Here is an 18,571-nt window from a genome sequence, read left to right on the forward strand (position 1 = left end):
ATGTGCTCTAAACAAATATAGTGTCATTTAAACAAGTTTGTATAAGCGATCTAATGGTGGCTTCATAAATACTACATTTTACGCAGTATAGGTCCTTGCAGATGTTTTCAAGGAAGAAAGCGCCGCTCACCTGATTTTTGTCGAGCTCGCCTTCTTCGAGTTCTTTCTCGCCCTGCTCTTGAAATGTGATGATGATGAGCGCCACGAAAATATTTACAAAGAAGAAAGGAAAAACGATGAAGAACACCACATAGAAAATGGACATCTCAATTCGGTATCTCGGCAGGGGACCCTTGTCCTCTTCCGTAGAGTCCATGGAGTTCTGGAGAACTCTGCAAAGCAGAAACAGACGCGACATTTCGGTGTCCAGTCGCGCATTTAAATCTAAGTCATGCATCGTCGTTGCCGTTCCTTGCACACGAGTGTTCATTGAATTGCGAATAGGCGTCGCCAGAACAAAAGTATAGCACCTTTGCGATAAGCATAATCCACAGAAAATTTGTAGGGCAAACAGAGATGTAAGACACGAACGATCTCCTTCATGTTCACATCTGTTTGCGCTTACACGATTCCTGAGTACCATGCACAAACTATCCCAGCAAAGAGTCATGCTAGGGCCACAATACTGGCCTGCTACGCAAAAAATATGGATAAAACGAGAACGCCAAAACTCACTGTGGCCAGCCTTCACCCGTCTGCACGGTGAAGAGAGTCAACATGGCGGCCATCACGTTGTCGTAGTGGAATGGCTGGTGCTTCCACGAACGCTTTTCCACCTTGGGGGGCTTGTCAGCTTCCGTGAAAACGAAGAATTCTCCTCTGCAACCAGACACAAGCATACATATAAAACTTGCAACAGTTACCAAGTTGTTTTTTTTACATAGAGACCTGCATCGCCTTTCGGCATTATAGCAGGGGTGAGTACATGGAATACATTAAGTTCTAATAAAAGCGCCAAAACACAAACTTGTATATACGTTAAACACATCCTTCAATAACCAGCCTATTTCCTTCTTCTATAGTTTTTGGAAAAAAAGAAAACGCAAAAAACATCAGTACGGCAAAAGTAGGGTCGGATATTGTTCTGGTGGTCCGCCCTTCCCTATATATAAAAAGGTTCGTGTAAAGACATTTCTTGACTGATTCAAAGGTCACTGTTAAATATATTATGTAAAAATTTTAACCTAAACATTTTTCTGCGTTCAACTAGTGATTCCCACTTTAAAGTATTCATCATGGTGGTGACACTTGCCTCGCGTTGGTGATCATTTAGAACAAATCTAGGACACTGATTTTGAATTTTGTTTTCCAGTTTTTCTAATAGGTTATTGTGGTGGGGATCCCACACAACTGCTGCATATTAAATACAGGGGAGGATAACCGTAAAGCTGTTGATGATATAAGGTTAGTAAGGATCCATTTGGTGCACCTGCATAGTTGCGCCCAAGTTGGTTCTGATGACGGATGTCGCGAACTTGCCTATGTTGGCGTTCGAAAATGTTTCACTTCTTCGAACTCTCAACACCAAATTTGACAAAATTTGGACATAAGTACAACTAATATGCGCGTTTTTTCAAAAACGGGCCGACATCGCTTGTCAAAGCTGAGGTGTAAGGTTTTAACGAACGAACTAATTTATCACAAGCTAATATGTAATTTTATATTATGTAAACATCGGTAATCAATCTTTGAAATTTATAACGGACTATTGTATAAACAAATTATTTCAACTTTTGTTTTTGAGAAAACCGGTCAACATCCAAATTTGTTTAAGATCACAAATATATATATATATATATATATCGAAGAATTGCCGAACCAGTCGAATTACGGATTCAATAAACGTTCGTGTCCTTCCTTGTTGTGATTAAAAATATAATTGTTTTATAGACTCTGTCAGGATTGCTGCTGAAAGGCGTGTTTTGGCTATTGACTGAATCCCTCGTGATGCTTGTACTAAGAAAACCTTCCAATAAACGAAATGTTCCGCTTTTCCTTCACTGAGTTTGGAGATTCAGTTTCGCCAGAGATTAGGCGTTAAATACTAATAGTTTTCTGAATATGCTGGTCCATTTTTTTAAAATAATTTATTATGTGGTGACGACGAAACGAGAAAAAATCAATCTCAGTTTTTTTCTGTGAATTGTGCCCCGATGTTAAAAAAATCTTGGATGTCTTGGGCAACTTTATTCTGCTGAATCGAGTTATGTGGACATGTGGATAAGCGCCATCGATGCAAAGTTTACTGATCCAGAGCGTGCTAAAATAGAACGGAAGTAGAAAGAAGAGGTCACAGTAGTTGGGGACGCCCCCAAGGTGACCAAAAAAGCTGTTGGCACCAAATCAGCTGTCCCTTCCGTCCGATGGCGTCTTTTGGTTTTGGTCGTCATAGGGGCGTGTCCCTCCAAACCAGAAGTATCCCCAGACTTCACCTCTGGTGGCGTCATGTTGCCTCCTGAAGCTTCCTACCTCCATGTAAAATAGTGGGTGCTCGAACGCCGCCAGCTCGCTGAAGCGCATGGCGTGAACCAAGGTGGTTATATTAAGGCTTCTCATATTGACTCCTTGGCGTGGACGCGTTACAGACTGAGTGTATGGATGGATGAATAGGTGAATATAGCTAAGCACTTTCAATCAAGCGGCGTCTCGCGCAACCTGGCCAGCGATGCCACTTGCCGCGTTTGCTTGACAAACGAATTCTTTTTTGACCTATCGTAGTATTCAGGACCCACCCACAGAGAAGATAGATTTTATCGCTGTTTATTTTGAATATTGCAAGCTTAAAGAAAACGCGTCTGATTTTCCTTCTATAAAAGCAACATTTTCATGCGTGTTTATCGGTTAGCTCGAAAAGGCGCCATCACGACAATGATGTAATGCATCTTGCCAGTGTTGGGAAGCACTATAAGTACATCGTACTTGAGGTAGTACTTCAAGCAGGTTTAGAAAACTTGTACTTTACTTGAAGTACATTTTCTGAGCGTGTAAATGTAAATTACCTAGAGTATTTTTCGGTACTTTCCGAGGAAAGTACAAGTGCCGAATTCAAAGTACTTTCCCCCAATTTGTTCCTTTTAAATTTTTATAACACAATTATGCTTTGTTAACAAATAAGTGCCTTATAAGTTGATTGTGTTAAATAGTTCGTTAGCAAGAATAAAACAACTACTTTGTGGCCACTTAATTTCATTTGATATTCACCGCCATTTCCAAATATACCTAGTGGTTCCCCGATCACGCCAATAAAAAATGCCAATACCAGTTTAAGAAAAAAAAAACTATGAAAAGGCATCCTGAAAGATTGTGTTCAATAGTACTTGTAATTTCCTTCAAAAGTAGTTTGTATTTATTGTACTTTACTTCAGGTACCTTATGCCCTGTGCACTTATTACTTTACTTGAAGTACACAACCTATAATTTATTGTGTACTTTACTTCAAGTACTTTCTAGAAGTACTTCACCCAATACTCCATCTTGCATACAAACTGACTGCAGCAAGACACGTGTTTTCCCAGCTTGACATATTCTTATAGGAATCTGGGCTCGATCGAGGGGGATCGGTGGCCGAGTGGGCTAGCGCACACCAGCTCGGAGCACGTAGAGCGAAACCTAGATGCATGCCATGTAAGACCTAACTGCACGCCGTGTAAAATGCTGTGTGCAAAACTCGGATGCATAACGTAACAGATCATCGACAATGCAAACCATTTAGGACTTCACATTGAAAGACGTCTTATTAATCCCGCAATCATATTTTGGTCGGCATCTTATAAACGTGGAGGGTACACAATGCTTATAACAATTATGCTCCTTCATTATCGGCCGTTTCTGCGTAACCTGGCAATGGGCGGAAGCTACGAACGCCGTAACCCAAACTAAAGCGACGGAATAAATCGCGTGATAGACCTTGACTGGAGGAGTGCACAACGACGGCAAATTGTCACGTGCCTTTTTCCGGCATTTTGATTGGCTCGCCAAGACTCCAGCTTCAGCGCCAGTGAATTGCGTTAAATATGAATACATTATTTGAGACACACCTTGAACTTCAACACGTAGGTGTACCAAGAGCAACTAATTTTTTCTGTCGATTAAGCGAAGAAGGCAACTCATCATTTGGTAAAAAATGAAAATCGGCTTTTCTCAAATCAGGCAATTTTCCAACTTAGTTAAAATGGTTCCATATCGCTCGAGGGTTTATACGGCGTACAAAAACAACACCATAGTTCTTGTTTTTTAGTTAGTACCTTTTGCATAAATTCCCTCTGAATAATGCGGGTAACATATTTAAAAAAAGTTATATAAATGCAATACTCACTTGCACTCGGGCTGCGTGAGCTTGGACAAGTCGGTACAGTAGTGAAACTTGCCGTTGAACAGTTGAACGGATATCACAGCAAAGATGAATTGGAACAAAATGTACACAATGAGGATGTTGAACACATTCTTCAGGGACGTCACAACACAATCGAACACGGCCTGAAAACAAGCAGAATGACAAGTACCGTGTCAGGTCTGACTGTTAACTGTACACACGAGTACAAGAAGCGTATATAATACAGAATGTATATACACGATTACAAAGCAGGCAAGCTGGTACATGTTCGCTTAGATACTGAAAGTGTGCATGTGTTTAGTTTTTAATAGACCTCGACTACACTAGCTGAACGAGGACTTGTGGCATATGGTTAAAAATTACGTGCAACAAACCCTTAAATGCAGGTAAAGTACCAGCAAAAATAAATAAATATCTGAATATATCCAGTCATCTTGCACAGTTAGAAAAATGGCGAAGATGTACACCTTTCCTGATTTCTGGTGAAGTGTTTTTAATAACGTTTACACGATGGCTGGCAAAATCCAAAATGAAATTTATAACAGTTTAACATCGAATTACGTTCATTTTATAGCCGATTGGAAAGAAATATTTTGCTTGATTGTAGACGTCCATTCCGCATTGAAGTTGTTTCGTAAACTTTAATTCCACAGAGGTCTCGTTTTTCAACCGGAAATAACATTTGCAGTGTTTTATTTATTTATTTATTTTAATTTCTTACGCTTTTTTCTTAATGCGTGGGGGAAGTAAGCACGGGAAACTTGCCTTTAGCTTGGGAACGCGCTTTATAGTTTTCAGCGGCCGTAGCACTCGTAGCACTCTCAAGGACTTGATGGTGCTGAGGTTCTGGCCCGTCGAGCTTCCGCTGTTTCAAACAGAACAAAGCACGGGATCAGTAAATGATCCTAATCAGAAAATTCAAGATGTAGGGAGCACAACATTCCGGAAGGAACGGATAATACTTACTAGAATGATGTTGCTTCTTCTAGGAAACAAGAATGTATTAACGCTCACTGCACATTGTAGGTCCTCACTTAAAAAAAAAAAAGAATACGCGCAAATTTTCGTCCTCTAAAAAACAGGGCGTATGAGAAAATGACGCTAAATTTTTTCAGTGTCCTCTTAATATTCCACTACTCGACGTGCAGTTTCTTTTCTCGCCTACACTAGCTGTTGTGATCGCTTACACTTTCCCTTCTTCAGTGAATTCTATTATTTTTCAATGTAATTCTACTATAATGAGGGAAACCAAGTTTCGTAAAAAACAAGCCCTAGGCATGATTGACGGGGTGGGGGGGGGGGGGATTTGCGGTAGGGTCTCGGAAAAAGGGCAGACAAATACGCAGAGACAGGACAGGCGAAGAGGTCTGTCTCGCTTCGACAACAAAATAAAAAAAGCAGTTTCTCTTGCCATTCAGCTAGCCTGAAGTAAACGTTGAAAGCAAGAATACTTCTTTTTGCTTTCGCAAATTTTCGTGGTGCCTTCGATAATATTTCAAAAATTAACTATTATTTTATACGAGGAAAAACAAAGCGGTACCTAAGTTATTTTGATGTTTTGTGCCCAGAAGGTCTACAAATAAAGTACGAAGGGCTTTTCCAACGAATGACCGGCGCTATCAACCGACAAGTAAGAAAGCATTTTGATGGTTTTGTAAAAGAGCCGCCTTAACCAGCTATCATGCCTGTATTTTCGCTGCATATGAATGGAGAGCAACAAAGTTTCGGCTCGCTCTCCAATTAAGACGTTGGGTCCTCAGTGTTGCTGCCCACCTATACCGTCCAGTAATCGCTGCCGAGAATGGCGGACAGCCGCATCTGCGATCACCACGCATGTGCATAAGCACGACTCCCCCCCCAACCAAAAAAATGCGCATTGAGAAAAAAAAAAAAAAACCCAAAAAAACTACTGGGTTTTGTTCTTTCCTTTCCTCGCTTAAAATGAAATTGTACTAAAAAGTAGGCATACAATTCGTCTGCTCTTTTGGGGACGAGCCCATTCGTACAGTGTACCAAAAGGCAGCACCAAGGCCCAGAAAGCACAGAGACGAGAGGCGGGAGGTCTTACGCAAATGCGAAGGCAATGAGTGCGCAGATGACGACGATGGCGTCTAGAATGTTCCACGAGTCCCGGCAGTAAGCTCCCGGATGAAAGATGACGCCCTGGTCGGCAATCTGCAAAGGCACCGACAATTCATCAAAGACACATTCCTTGAAAATCAATGACAATCTCAGAAACGAATGATTTCTTCAACTGACTCGAGCGCACGTAAATCTGCCCATGATTTTTTTTTCAACGTAACATTATTTTTTTATATTATTCAACTCGGCTCTCCCTCCCCAGTAATTCTGAAAAGAGATTTAACTAACGTACGGAAAGAGTGTTCATGGGAGCGTGTCCGTAATACCACGGTGTCGGGTGACATGGTAACGTCACGTGGTTTGACGTCAAGCGATCTCGTGACGTCAGGAAGCACTCGTGTGAGTAAACTATCCGTTCCCATCTGTTTGATCCAAAACAATTTTGGGTTCGAGGTTTGCGGAGTGCTTATCGTGCAGTGCGACACGAGCACACAAGTACAATGAAACACAAAGAGAGACACAAAGACAAAGAACACAATATACAGAGACTTAAAGTATATGCGATAGTTTGAAAAGAAAAGCAAGATGGGTTTTATTTTTCTCTTTTGTAAAGTTTTCTTTCTATCTTGACGTAACCGAGCTACGAAACGGTCGAATTTTCGGTCCTAAAAAAGGAACTCACAAGTGGGGCTCGCTGGTTAGGCGCAAGTATTGTGATACACCTCGGCTTGCAAATAGATGCATTCAATGCTCTGGCAGATTATCAAATTTGCGTTTGTAATGGATCAGGGCGTTGGCGAAAATCGTAATTTCTAGCTCTAATAAAACGCTGTGTGAGCGTCATTAACTGATCCGCATGACTGTAATGAACAATGGCGGCATGAACCGGGGACAGTACACGCGACAGCCTGTTTGGGTCACAAGTTTGGAATGATAAGGCTGCACGAATTTTTGCGAACTTTTTAAAAGTTACTAAAAAATCTATCGAATGTGAAATAATTTATAATTGTCACGTGCAAAGAGAATAAGCAAGCGCGTGTGAATCGTCCCGTGTTTTGTTCAACAGAAAGGCTTCAAGATTCAAACTTCTTGTGCACTGCAATGAAGAACAGAAGAGCTCTATTATTAAGATCTTGATTAAAAACGTATAGCCAAGGTAAGAAAAAACTATTAATAGAAAGAAACAGGCTATACCAGCTGCCAAAACTAAAGCTCATGCTTTTTTTAGTTTTTTGGGTGTTGTATCCGCAGTGAAAAGCACAATGTAAACAGGTGCGAACCGTCGTAGTTTTAATAAGAGCTATGCATAGTCTCAGGTGTCATTACCACCATCGTAGTCGCTGCGCCATTTCTAGCTGAATCTCAAGAAAAAAAAAACACACACAATGAGACCAGGAAAAACAAAAACAAAGAAACAAATGGTTGTCACACAAAAGCAATGGAGTCTTTTTTTTTTCGCTCTTAATTGTAGGTTTTATTACATGTCTGACCGAGCATATCGCTAGCCTACCTACTTCCCGCCTGGACAGGGACCCAATGGTCTCTGGCTGAGTGCCCACTTTGTATTGCTCGGGCTATTACTTGCTCACTATACGAGCTTTCTTACACTGCCTAAATTCCCTCCACCTCTGGAAAAAGAAAGGGTACTGGCGTCTCACCTTAAGGAACATTTCGACGGTGAAGACGCCCGTGAAGGCGTAGTCGAAGTAGTTCAAAATCTTGTTCTTGGGCGATTCATCATCGACGGGGTCTTCGGCGGCTAAGGCAATGCTACTCAGCGATATGGTGATCATTATGAACAGCTCGAAGTAACGCAAGTTCACGATGAAGTGGGCGGCTCGACGGATCCTGCGGGGGCAAAAACACGATGCGCAGTCAATCGCATATATTTGTTCGCGAGGTCACCAAGCACTTCCCCCTCCCCTTCCCCCTTCTCCTTCCCGCCCCTCCCCCCCACCCCCCCCCCCCCCCCCCAAAAAAAAGCAACAATATTATAAACCATTTCACAGCAAAATGAAAAAAAAAATGGCGGCAATCATTTTTTTTTAATTACCGAGGACGTAGTTCTTAATTTTTTTAACGTCAGCTGACAGAGTCCAGAACAGGGCATTGACAAGATACAAGACCTGCGTCAATGTTCGGAAGAAAATCGTGTTCATTCGCTAAGGACACGAGTTTCAACCGCATGCCAACGAATTAATCGTGCGCGATATGGGTTGGCCTCTGATAGGTGGCGTGAAACATCGATACTCGTTGTCACCTCGCGAAGTAGTTCTTATGGTTGTCGAAGGATAAAAATATGATTTTTGCTGTTTGAAGCGCATACGTCTTAGTAAGATAACATATCTAATCTAAAATGCCATCTACATATAGTTCAATTCTTTACATATAGGAAGAAATTTAGTAGTGCTGTGCTCCACGATGAGGCGGATTTATATTTAGTACGGTTTGTGAGGTGAAAACGAGTATAAAATACCAGTGGTAAGTATAGTTGGTGTAGCATTGTAAACAGGGAAACAACAGCGCGAAATACGACACGCTCAGAAAAGGTGTACACACACCTTCTCTGTGCTTTTCCAAAAAAGCAAAAAAAAAAAAAGCCACTTTTTCTACGCAAGGAACAAACCTGTGTTTATGCTGCTTAAAACATTTGGGCTTCGGTGTACGACCTCTGTCCACCCTCGCACATAAACGTCCCAGCTTACAGAGAGCCGAAAGAACCAGAGGAAAGCCGTTCCGCTGTGCAACTAACATGACGGTCCTTGCTATCAAAGAGGTTCTGGGGCGATCCGTTCCGGGGTAGGGGAAGAGGTAAGGCCTCATAGTCGAGCGTATCCAGCAATCCTGGGGCCTTCCAAATAATTTTAATTTTAAAGCGGGAAATGTTTTTAACGTTATTTGCAATCCGGAATTTTGTAAGTCCGTCCGTGCATTTTCCCGCTAGATTTAGCGGAAAAGTGTCGTCACGTGACGTCACGTGACGTCACGGGACCTATACACCTTGGAAAATTCATGGCACGTCACCTATACGTCAACTAAGATTCGCGCTAAATTTAACGAAGGAATTCACATCTTGTGGGCAAAATCATCAATAGAGTTTTCCCACTAAATTTAGGGAGAAACGGGACCTATAAGCCAATTCGGTTACTCACTAAATTTAGCGGGAAAATTCACGTCTTTTGACCTAGTTTTTACTTTAAACTAAACTTTAGTTTTCCCGCTAAATTTATCGGGGAAAATCGGCATCATGTGACCTGACGTACTGTGACCTATACACCTACTTAGTTTCCCCTCTAAATTTGGCAGAAAAATAAACGTCAGGTGTCATATATTTATAAATTGAAAAGAGAAAACAGGTTATTCACTACCGTAACGACGGTTTAACGCCTTCCGAACAAATGAAACAATTACTCATAAATACAGCATTTCATGCATTAAAAGACTTTGAAGAAAAGGTCGGAGCCTATTTCTTTTAGTTCTTTTGATAGCTCGTGCAAGTTTAGTGCTTTGCGTAAATAAATTTGATCGTTTATTTGGCATTGTTACCCAAAATCTAAATGGTGATTTTTTAATTTAAAATTGTAAAATGTTTTAGATTTTTTTGTGTGTGTGTGTTGGTGTGTGTGTGCGTGGTTGCTTTTTTTGCATAGTATAATAGGGCTATATTAGTAATATCCAGAACGTTTTTCTTTTTGACAAGTGAGTAGAGACAGTGCTATTTCCGATAAAGTCAAGGTTTTCTATTTTACAAATTTAGGTGCGATAGGTGTTCGTCGTAAATTAGGTTTATTTCGTCTGGACAGTTTTGCTAAAGCCAAGTAAAGAACCATTGTAACAAACTTTAAAAATGTTTAACATCTCAAAAAATGCAAAAGTTAAAAAAAAGTAGACCCGAGTTTTTAAGCACCCATAGCTTTTATTTTCTCATAATCTAATCAATAGTCTTTTTTATTGCAACAATGCAAACATGCAAGCTGAATCTCAGTTCAGCTGAAACCTCAGCTCGCCTTAAAGACCGACGAGCAGTCAGAAAGGGGGAAGCGCTCTTTCAATTCTCCCCTTCCATTTCAGGCAGAGAGGGAAACCGGGAACTCGTTTTCTGCCTGACAGAATACGACTCTATAGGTCGGCCATTAAGGTCAACTCTGGTGAAAAGTCGGTTTTTCTTAAAGTGTCAAATTAAATTGAAAGCCAGGTCTGGTCAACATGAAGTTACACTGCGCGACACGTTTAACACAAACACGACATCTACGACTTTCGAAATTTACTTAAACAGGGCATTGACGGATTTCAACTTTTACCGGTATAGTTGGTGCTCAGGATATGCAGTATTCACCCCACTAGCAACTTCAGCAACAACTATACACAAAAAAAAAGGCGCTTGTGTTTTTTTTTGGTGCGAACTGCGTCACACTTTGTCCTTTTATCCAAGATATTTATTCGCCATGAATTCAACGGCCATAAATTTGTCCTTGTATAATTGTGTTACCTTCTTCCAAAATGGTCTTCATTCGTCTAGTTTCTTGATAAAATTTTGATTGCCATAATACTATTATGGCGCCTGCCCTACCGAAATAAAGCACGACTCTATCAATAGAGAACTGGTACGATCCAATCTAAAAATCCACAACAAACTAGCGAGAAACAAAGGTTATGGAAATCGGATAAGCGAACCTTGCAATATTTCAAGACCGGAAAAGTTAACGATCAAGAAACAGGTTTATGTGTTTGGTCCCTCTTAAAACCTCGATTTCGGGTTTTCGCAACATTGAAGGTCAAGAAGCTTATTTGTTCTTCACTGTTATTTTTATATTATTATTTATTATTATGTTTGCGATGCCCTTTAGTTCTCGAGATCCGTCGCGCGAGATTCCCAGCTATCTTTCCGCAAACTTTACGTAAGGCAGATCCAGTTCCGTTGAGAGATATAAAGTGCCGACAACTTTGTAACGGTTTGCTTTACACATTTTAATCGCATCTTAGCGTCGCAGCACTCAAATTTCAAAATAAATCCTACGTTATTCCACTTTCATAACTAAAGTGTCAAAATTGTCTTATTGTCCCACCGGTACCCCTTTGCGTCGTTCATTACGAAACAAGAACGATTACGCGAAGGAGTGAACAATTCGTGGAGTGGCGCTTCCCTGCAGCAACGCGCTGCCATGTGTGGAATCCGGTTTCCAGGGTAATCCGGATTACGCTGATAGGCACATTTCGTTTCACCATGAAGCTACCGTTACGCAACGAACCAACTGAACCAATCAGCCAGTACTAAAAACGCAATGTCACGGCTCTCGCTGCGCACGCGTGTGCATCTCATCAGCGCTTATACCAATAGTGCAGAATGAGTGTACCTTGGCGTTCCACTTTTAATTTGTGTGTCCGTGTTCGTGTGTCTTCCCACCCTTGATGGCGCTCTGACTCAGGGTGAACCAGAGCTTAGGTGCCGCATTGGCCATCTTCTTTTTATCACGTAAGAAGCCCGAAAGATGCCTAAGTTTATGTATATTAACTGACAGCTCGATAAACGCAGTACGCAGTTTATTACGTTCGGGGAATTTCATCCTCAAATACTGCAACCTGATTGGCTGCTGAGTGATAAGAAGATGTTCGCCAGTCCCTGCTCTTTCTAAGCTGTCATTGACTGTGCGGAGCGCACGTTTCGTCTGCTTCTTTTGCAGAGGTTTGTGGTGACGTCAGAACGCCGAGCTGTGATTGGCTTTGATTAAAGGATAATTGGCAGACCCCAAAGCAGGCTGCCTTGAGGTCTACTTATTATCCTTCAATCAGAGCCAATCAGAGCTAGGCATTCTGACGTCGCCACAACTCCCGTCAAAGAAGCAGACGAACTTGCGCTCCCGCATGGAGAAAATCAAAGAAAAAATTCTGGACCTTAGAAGACAGCTGTAGCGTTCCAACTGAGCTGCGGTAAAATCGGTTTAGGAGCACCGAGGCTACTGAAAGCAGAATTTCGACTTACGGATTTGTAGGAGAACAAATAAACATGCAGGAGTACGGCATCATCGGCTTTGGGCCAGTCATTTCGTCCTCCTCATCGTCCCCTCTGGCGTAGTCTGAAGAAAAAAAAAAAAAAAGACACATCAGAGGTTGAAGACACGATTACCAGTGTACGCTGCCATGTTGACAGTGTTTTTCAGAGCGTATATGGGACCGTATCATCAAGATACGCTAAAGATTACTATTTGCCTGTGTGTTCCACCATATCAATTGTAAGAACCAAATATTTGCAAGCTCATGACTTGCTGAAGTCACAAATCGCTGAAGCTGAAGACATGGCAGGGAGCAGGCTTGGATCACGGGGTTTCCTTTCGGGAAACATAACCGCTTTGGATAACTAATTTCGAATAATTAACTCAACAAAAAAGCCATTGAAGAAAAAAGCCGACGTGTTCGATCTCGATCATAAACCGACGTGTTCCATCTTGATCTGACTGAGATAAGAGACACACACAAAAAAAAAAGTACTTACCGTCGTCCGCATCAATGTTGTTGTTGTCGTTGGTTCCTTTCAGTTTGGAGCCGGTTCCTGTCTGATTATCTTGGCTCCCGCCGCTAGGTAGCCGAGACAAATAACAAAAAGGGTCAGTTTAGAAACTAATGATTAAACTAGGATATGTTATAGTGTACCTTGTTAGCAAAAGTCGACCTAGCGAATTTTACAAGTGACTAACGTATTTACTCTTTTAGGTACATGTGTATAACTCAGTCATAACTGATATTCACTTTCGTTTCACTTTATTTTAGTCACTGTCTGTCAATACCATATGACAAGAGGAGAAGTTACTTTTTTGTAACCGTGTAGGCGCAAAGATAATTTTGCACTTACACAAGTGCTTGAGCATTTCTGCGATAAACGAGAAGGCCTGCAATTCAGACTGTCAGAGATTTTTGTGATCCTTAAGTGCATATATCAAACAATAAAACCAAACGCCTCACGGAAGATGGGTCAGGTATTCAAATGATATTTTATTTCAAGCGGCAACAAAATATTGACAAATGAAATAATATATCAATCTGTAGCAACTGAACGAAATATAATAACCAAGATAGCGAATCATATTGACAATATAATATTTTCCAAAAGGAGTCCTGCGCTTTTGAAGGACTATTCTAGAAAATTTTGTGTACAGTTTTGAATGAAAGGAGTAACATGTATTATTGTTTAAATTCTCATTGACGTTTTGGTATATTGTGGTATTGCAGGATGCAGATAACGCTACCCAGATCTGTGGTAGGCTTGTGAGGAAACGCTGTGTTTGGTGCCGCTATCCGGTATGTTACATTTGCTTGACGCAAAATATTATCTCTCAAACCAACAGTTACAAACTGAGTCCAGTTTTAAAGATGGAATTAAGAGGAAAGTATTGACACGTTATTTAAACGTCTCGATACGTGTTATTTAAACGTGTCATTGGTTCCCTGCAGCAAGACAAGCTGCAGGGAACCAACGAGTCTCCAGAGTTACCCAGTGGTGTACGATGTCAACACCACATTTCGATTTTTTTACCGATTAGACTGATAACAAAATCGCTACCGACACCCCCTCCCCCTCTTCACTCTCCCCCTTTTCACGGCGCCGTCAATAAATAGGTGGAAGGATAGACAGGGGTGAAATCTTTAGATCAGACTGCGGCTTGCGCCACCAGGCCAGTGCTATTTTGCTAGCTGGCCCGTTTGTCGTCGTATCCAAGCGCCATCTCTCGCTACATCTTCGCAGACTTGTAGTGGTTGCTAAATTGCAACAACGCGGTGCAACCTGTGTTATGAAGCTCTAGGTCTGGAGGTCTACAGTTTAAAAGAAAGAACGGAGTACTGACACAACAGATAGAACGAAGAGCGTGAGCACTTACAACTGGAAGCTTTTTCCTTTCACAGGGGCACTGCTCTGTGGGGAAGGCGGGCAGATGTTCACCTGCGGCGGGTCCAGACCGGCACCTGCCGCCATCTGAAGATCTGCTATTTCCTTCTCCAACTCTTCTTTGGCCCTCTGCGACAAAAATGGCGGCCAATAAAACTCTCAATAGCAGCCGCAACGAGGCTCGCGTCTACCGCAATGTCACCTCCCCCCCTCCCCCCTCCCCGAGAGATCGCCCACCTCATATTTTCTGCCTTCATATCTCCGTGGTGGGAGGGGATACATTCGGGATTTTACGGTGCTCCAAACTTCAAAGCCGTAGATTTAATCCCCCCCCCCCCTTTTTTTTTGTTGTTTTGTTTCACGATTCCGCCGCCAGGCCTTTCCAGTTTCCGCCGCACATCATCAGGTGCTTGCTCCCCTGTTACCACTTCAGTTTTTTTTTTCGCTAGGTGGCGTCTTTATAGAGTTGTGAGTTCAACAGGCAAGTCACACGCGCTTGTCGAAATATCAGAAGACACCGTCGAAAGGCGGAGTAGCCGAAAGCTTAGAACAGGCGTTTAGAATTTACATACGATGACATTACAGTGAAAGCCGTTGTGGATTTATGGTAGCCTTGTAAGTTTAATTACGTTATTTTTGTCTACTACTGACTTTTAGTGTAGTATTTCTCAAGTGAACTTCACTTTCGAACGAGGCCTATTTCTTGTCGATGGTAAATATACTTCACAAGTTCATTAATCCCGGTTATAAACTGCGAAGTAGCCACAACAAAAACTTTCAGTGTCAGATTATTTCAAGTGGCGCGTGGCGAATAATTTTGCCACTATAAGTATAGTGGCAGTTATAATTTTCCGGATACTACTCTCCGCCTCGATGGCGACAACTTTATTAAAATTATTTGTGAATTTTGCGATGTTGGAGCTGTTAATTGTGAAGCTAGCTTCATCCCCACTACGGGTCTATAATGCTTTTTTGACCAAAACGCTAGCCAAGTTTTTTTTTCTTTCTTCTTTATCATAGCTAAATTTCAGTTTCGATGGCGCAACATATGATCATAGTCCCGAATTCTAACGACATGGACGGCAGTTCATAGAAATTGCGACGTACCGCCACAACCAGCGTGACCGCAGCCATTGTCGTTTTTACGTCGCGGACGCTCAACTTCACGGCAGAAATGACAGTATACACATAGTCTACTAAAACAAAATGTTTCAGACGTGCAAAGCGTATTCATGAGACATCGCTTTCTCCTCTCGCAACGCATGTTCAGAACTAGCTCTAATTTATCCTACGCCAAGAACAACTATTTTCGCTATGAGGAATGCACGATTATGCGCAAGCAGTGTACATTCCATCCATTCAGGATCGTTGTTCTTGGTAGACGATACCTGAGAGATAGTTTCGAGCGTGTGCTACGAACAACCTCCGACAATGTCCCGTTGAGTACCTCCTACACTCTAAAAAAAGCCCGTGAGTCTGCTTTCCCGCACAACACTCGGAGAGCCAATCACCGCAACTTACGGAGGCACCTCAGCGAATGACAATGCCGAAACATATGTTTAGACCAAAAAACGCAGTCTGAGTTGTGACATTAAGAAATGTAAGCGTGACGTTTTGCATTGCTTAATAATGTCACAACTCAGACTGCGTTTTTTGGTCTAAATATGTTTCGGCATTGTCATTTGCTGAGCTGCCTCCGTAAGTTGCGATGATTGGCTCTCCGAGTGTTGTGCGGGAAAGCAGACTCACGGGCTTTTTTTTAGAGTATTTTGACTACCCTCGATCAGTTCAATAGCGAGATTCGAGAAAGCTGAGAAAGGCCACAGCTTCACCTCCTTCTCCTCTTCGGCGTCCTCTTCCTCGGCTGCGGTCAGCTCCTGGGCGTTAGCCAGGTTGTCCACGGCAATGGCCAAGAACACGTTCAACAGTGTGTCTGGCGAGGGGGCGTGTCAAGGAGGCTCGTAGTTGGCTTGGTTTAGGTTAGGTTATCGTCAATGTATTAACAAAACACTTCAAAGAAGAAAAAAAAGTGTTTACAGCAAAAAGTTAATGACAAGAGCAACAAAAGAGAGGACTGCCAAAACCGAGCTTCATGTCCACCGTTAGATTTACTGTCCGCCACATCGCATTTTTCTATTTTGATAAGCTTGAATCTCCGGTATTTTTGATAATACGAGATCCGTAGTGAGAAGAAGTTAAGGAATTCATTTATTTTTGCCAGTGGACATGCGAGGATAAAACGTAAGGTGTGTTAGTCTTATTTTTCATATTAATTTTTAATAAGATAAGGTATTCCTTTGTAAACGGCGCACTTTAACTTAAAAATACAGCTTAAACTTTTTAGATGCTTATATAAAAGCTTATTATTTGGCAAGCTAAAAACCGCATTTCTTTGACCCGCACTGCGTGACCGAGTCCGCACAAACGCAATTTCGACTCTTTTTTTAAAATTTAACTCACACGGGTTTGTATATTAAGCTATATTTGAGGCTCAATTTGCTACCCCGCATAAGCGCATTACTTCACATTAGTAGTTTTGATGACAACCAATTCTTAATGTGACAAGAAGAAAACAATATATAACTGACAATAGTGTGTGCACGCTATCTTTGTGGACATCTGTATTACGTCTCCAGAAAACAAACAAAAACAAAAAAAGTAAAAAAAATAGCCGTGATGAGTATACAATGTGCACAGACAATGTCCTAGCTTGTCAAAAATATATGACTATAATACATTTTTTACTGAAAAAAAACGTCAAACCATTACCACGACAAGGTTTATGACAAAACCACCACCGAAAAACGTCAAAAGATACAGTTGCCAAAAAGGACGAGAATGATGAAGTAGAGGCTGTATATCATTCCGCCATGGATCCCATCTTGCGACTGGATGCCGTGGTACATTACTTCATTCCAATCTTCTCCCGTCAGGATCTGAAAAGCAACGCATGCAGCTCAATAGCAACTAATGACAAAACTGCGCTAAATCACATTAAGAGTAATAATAATATTAAGAATTTATTTGAACTCCTTGAGTCACGGGTTTGGGGATGCAAACAAATATTGACCTGATGCCCCCTATACTTTTGACATTTCTCACCAAACACAAAAAGAAAAAAAAAAACATGATATAAAAAATATACCTAAAAATTAACTGAATCAACATAGCACAATACGAACGAGAAGAAAACACAAAATTCCTAAATTTAGAAGCGCAAAAAGTAAAAAAAAAAAAACAAGTCAACGATTTTTTTTTTCACCTTTTACATGTGTAGAATAGTACAATATTTTACGAAGTTCACAAGGAAAAACAACCCAGTTTTTAGCAATTTCCATCGCAGTAAGACTGCTTTCAAAACTTTCAGTAGCTAAGACAAGTTTAATTTTAATTTATATAAAAGAAAAAACATTGAAAAAAATACGCAACGATAACTATAGGATGTTAAGCTGATATTTTAATTAACTAATTAAAAAAACAGTTTATTACCATTTCAGCATTGCATTCTAAGCGCTCTGCTTCTTGCGATTCTAGAGAAATCAAACTAACAGTCAATGCCGTTATTACGGTCTTCATATAAAGTTTTAGCATATATTTACAGTAATAATGTTATTGTTACAGCCATGCTGGGCACACCCCGAATGAACCGAGACAACATTAATTATCACATATCTTTTTTTCTTACGGCAACGCGGTTCAAGATAATGGTTTATTCAAAGTTTTCTTTTTCTTGTGTGTGTGTCACGTTCCGGTTTGTGTGCGGCACGGAGGCAAAGGTAAGGTGACGCAATGGTAAAAATTATTATTCTGACTTCAGAGATAAGCATATATAATGTCTCAGTCCTAAGGCGACATTGAAACACTCGGATTTGTAGATAACCTTTACCCGATCGAGGTACTGTTAACAACAAGAAAACAAAGGATGTCTTACATAGTATAAACCATTTCGGTTCTTACAATTCCATTGCCCGGAGTAAAATTTAACAGTCCAGCAAAGGGCGAGATTTCGTCGCTTGGGAAATGGAAGAAGCACACGCCAGACATACGAACGTCGAGGATAGCCACGGTCACAAGTGAGTTACACCAAACTCTGTCTATACTTACTTGAAATACCGTGAGCAAGGCAATGGGAAAAGTGTTAAAGTTGGCCGCAGGTGTACCCTCTTTAAAGTTGAAACTGGAAGTAAAAATAAGGCAAATCAATGAAATGCGCGTTTCTATCGTCTATGATTATTTTATTTACATCGATAGAAGTGATACTAGGTTGTGATGGACCT

At 41.2% G+C, this 18,571-nt stretch overlaps 1 protein-coding gene across 1 annotated transcript in view; it reads right to left on the reverse strand.

Moving 5' to 3' along the window:
* The window catches only part of LOC8024748 (voltage-dependent calcium channel type A subunit alpha-1), a 99,507-nt gene that overhangs the window by 54,304 nt on the left and 26,632 nt on the right, over nucleotides 1-18,571 (reverse strand). The window contains exons 14-25 of the mRNA XM_029991193.4: nucleotides 18,399-18,471; nucleotides 17,113-17,230; nucleotides 16,127-16,227; nucleotides 14,287-14,423; nucleotides 12,906-12,988; nucleotides 12,396-12,489; nucleotides 8,074-8,263; nucleotides 6,402-6,508; nucleotides 5,099-5,198; nucleotides 4,316-4,476; nucleotides 676-819; nucleotides 131-332 (exon numbers count right to left, since the gene is read on the reverse strand). Of these exons, the coding sequence (XP_029847053.4) occupies nucleotides 131-332; nucleotides 676-819; nucleotides 4,316-4,476; nucleotides 5,099-5,198; nucleotides 6,402-6,508; nucleotides 8,074-8,263; nucleotides 12,396-12,489; nucleotides 12,906-12,988; nucleotides 14,287-14,423; nucleotides 16,127-16,227; nucleotides 17,113-17,230; nucleotides 18,399-18,471 (1,510 nt within the window). The remainder of the gene's footprint in view (nucleotides 1-130; nucleotides 333-675; nucleotides 820-4,315; nucleotides 4,477-5,098; nucleotides 5,199-6,401; nucleotides 6,509-8,073; nucleotides 8,264-12,395; nucleotides 12,490-12,905; nucleotides 12,989-14,286; nucleotides 14,424-16,126; nucleotides 16,228-17,112; nucleotides 17,231-18,398; nucleotides 18,472-18,571) is intronic.

The sequence above is a fragment of the Ixodes scapularis genome, unplaced genomic scaffold, assembly GCF_016920785.2.
Source record: "Ixodes scapularis isolate PalLabHiFi unplaced genomic scaffold, ASM1692078v2 PGA_scaffold3__209_contigs__length_174095766, whole genome shotgun sequence".
NCBI classification, from domain to species: domain Eukaryota; kingdom Metazoa; phylum Arthropoda; class Arachnida; order Ixodida; family Ixodidae; genus Ixodes; species Ixodes scapularis.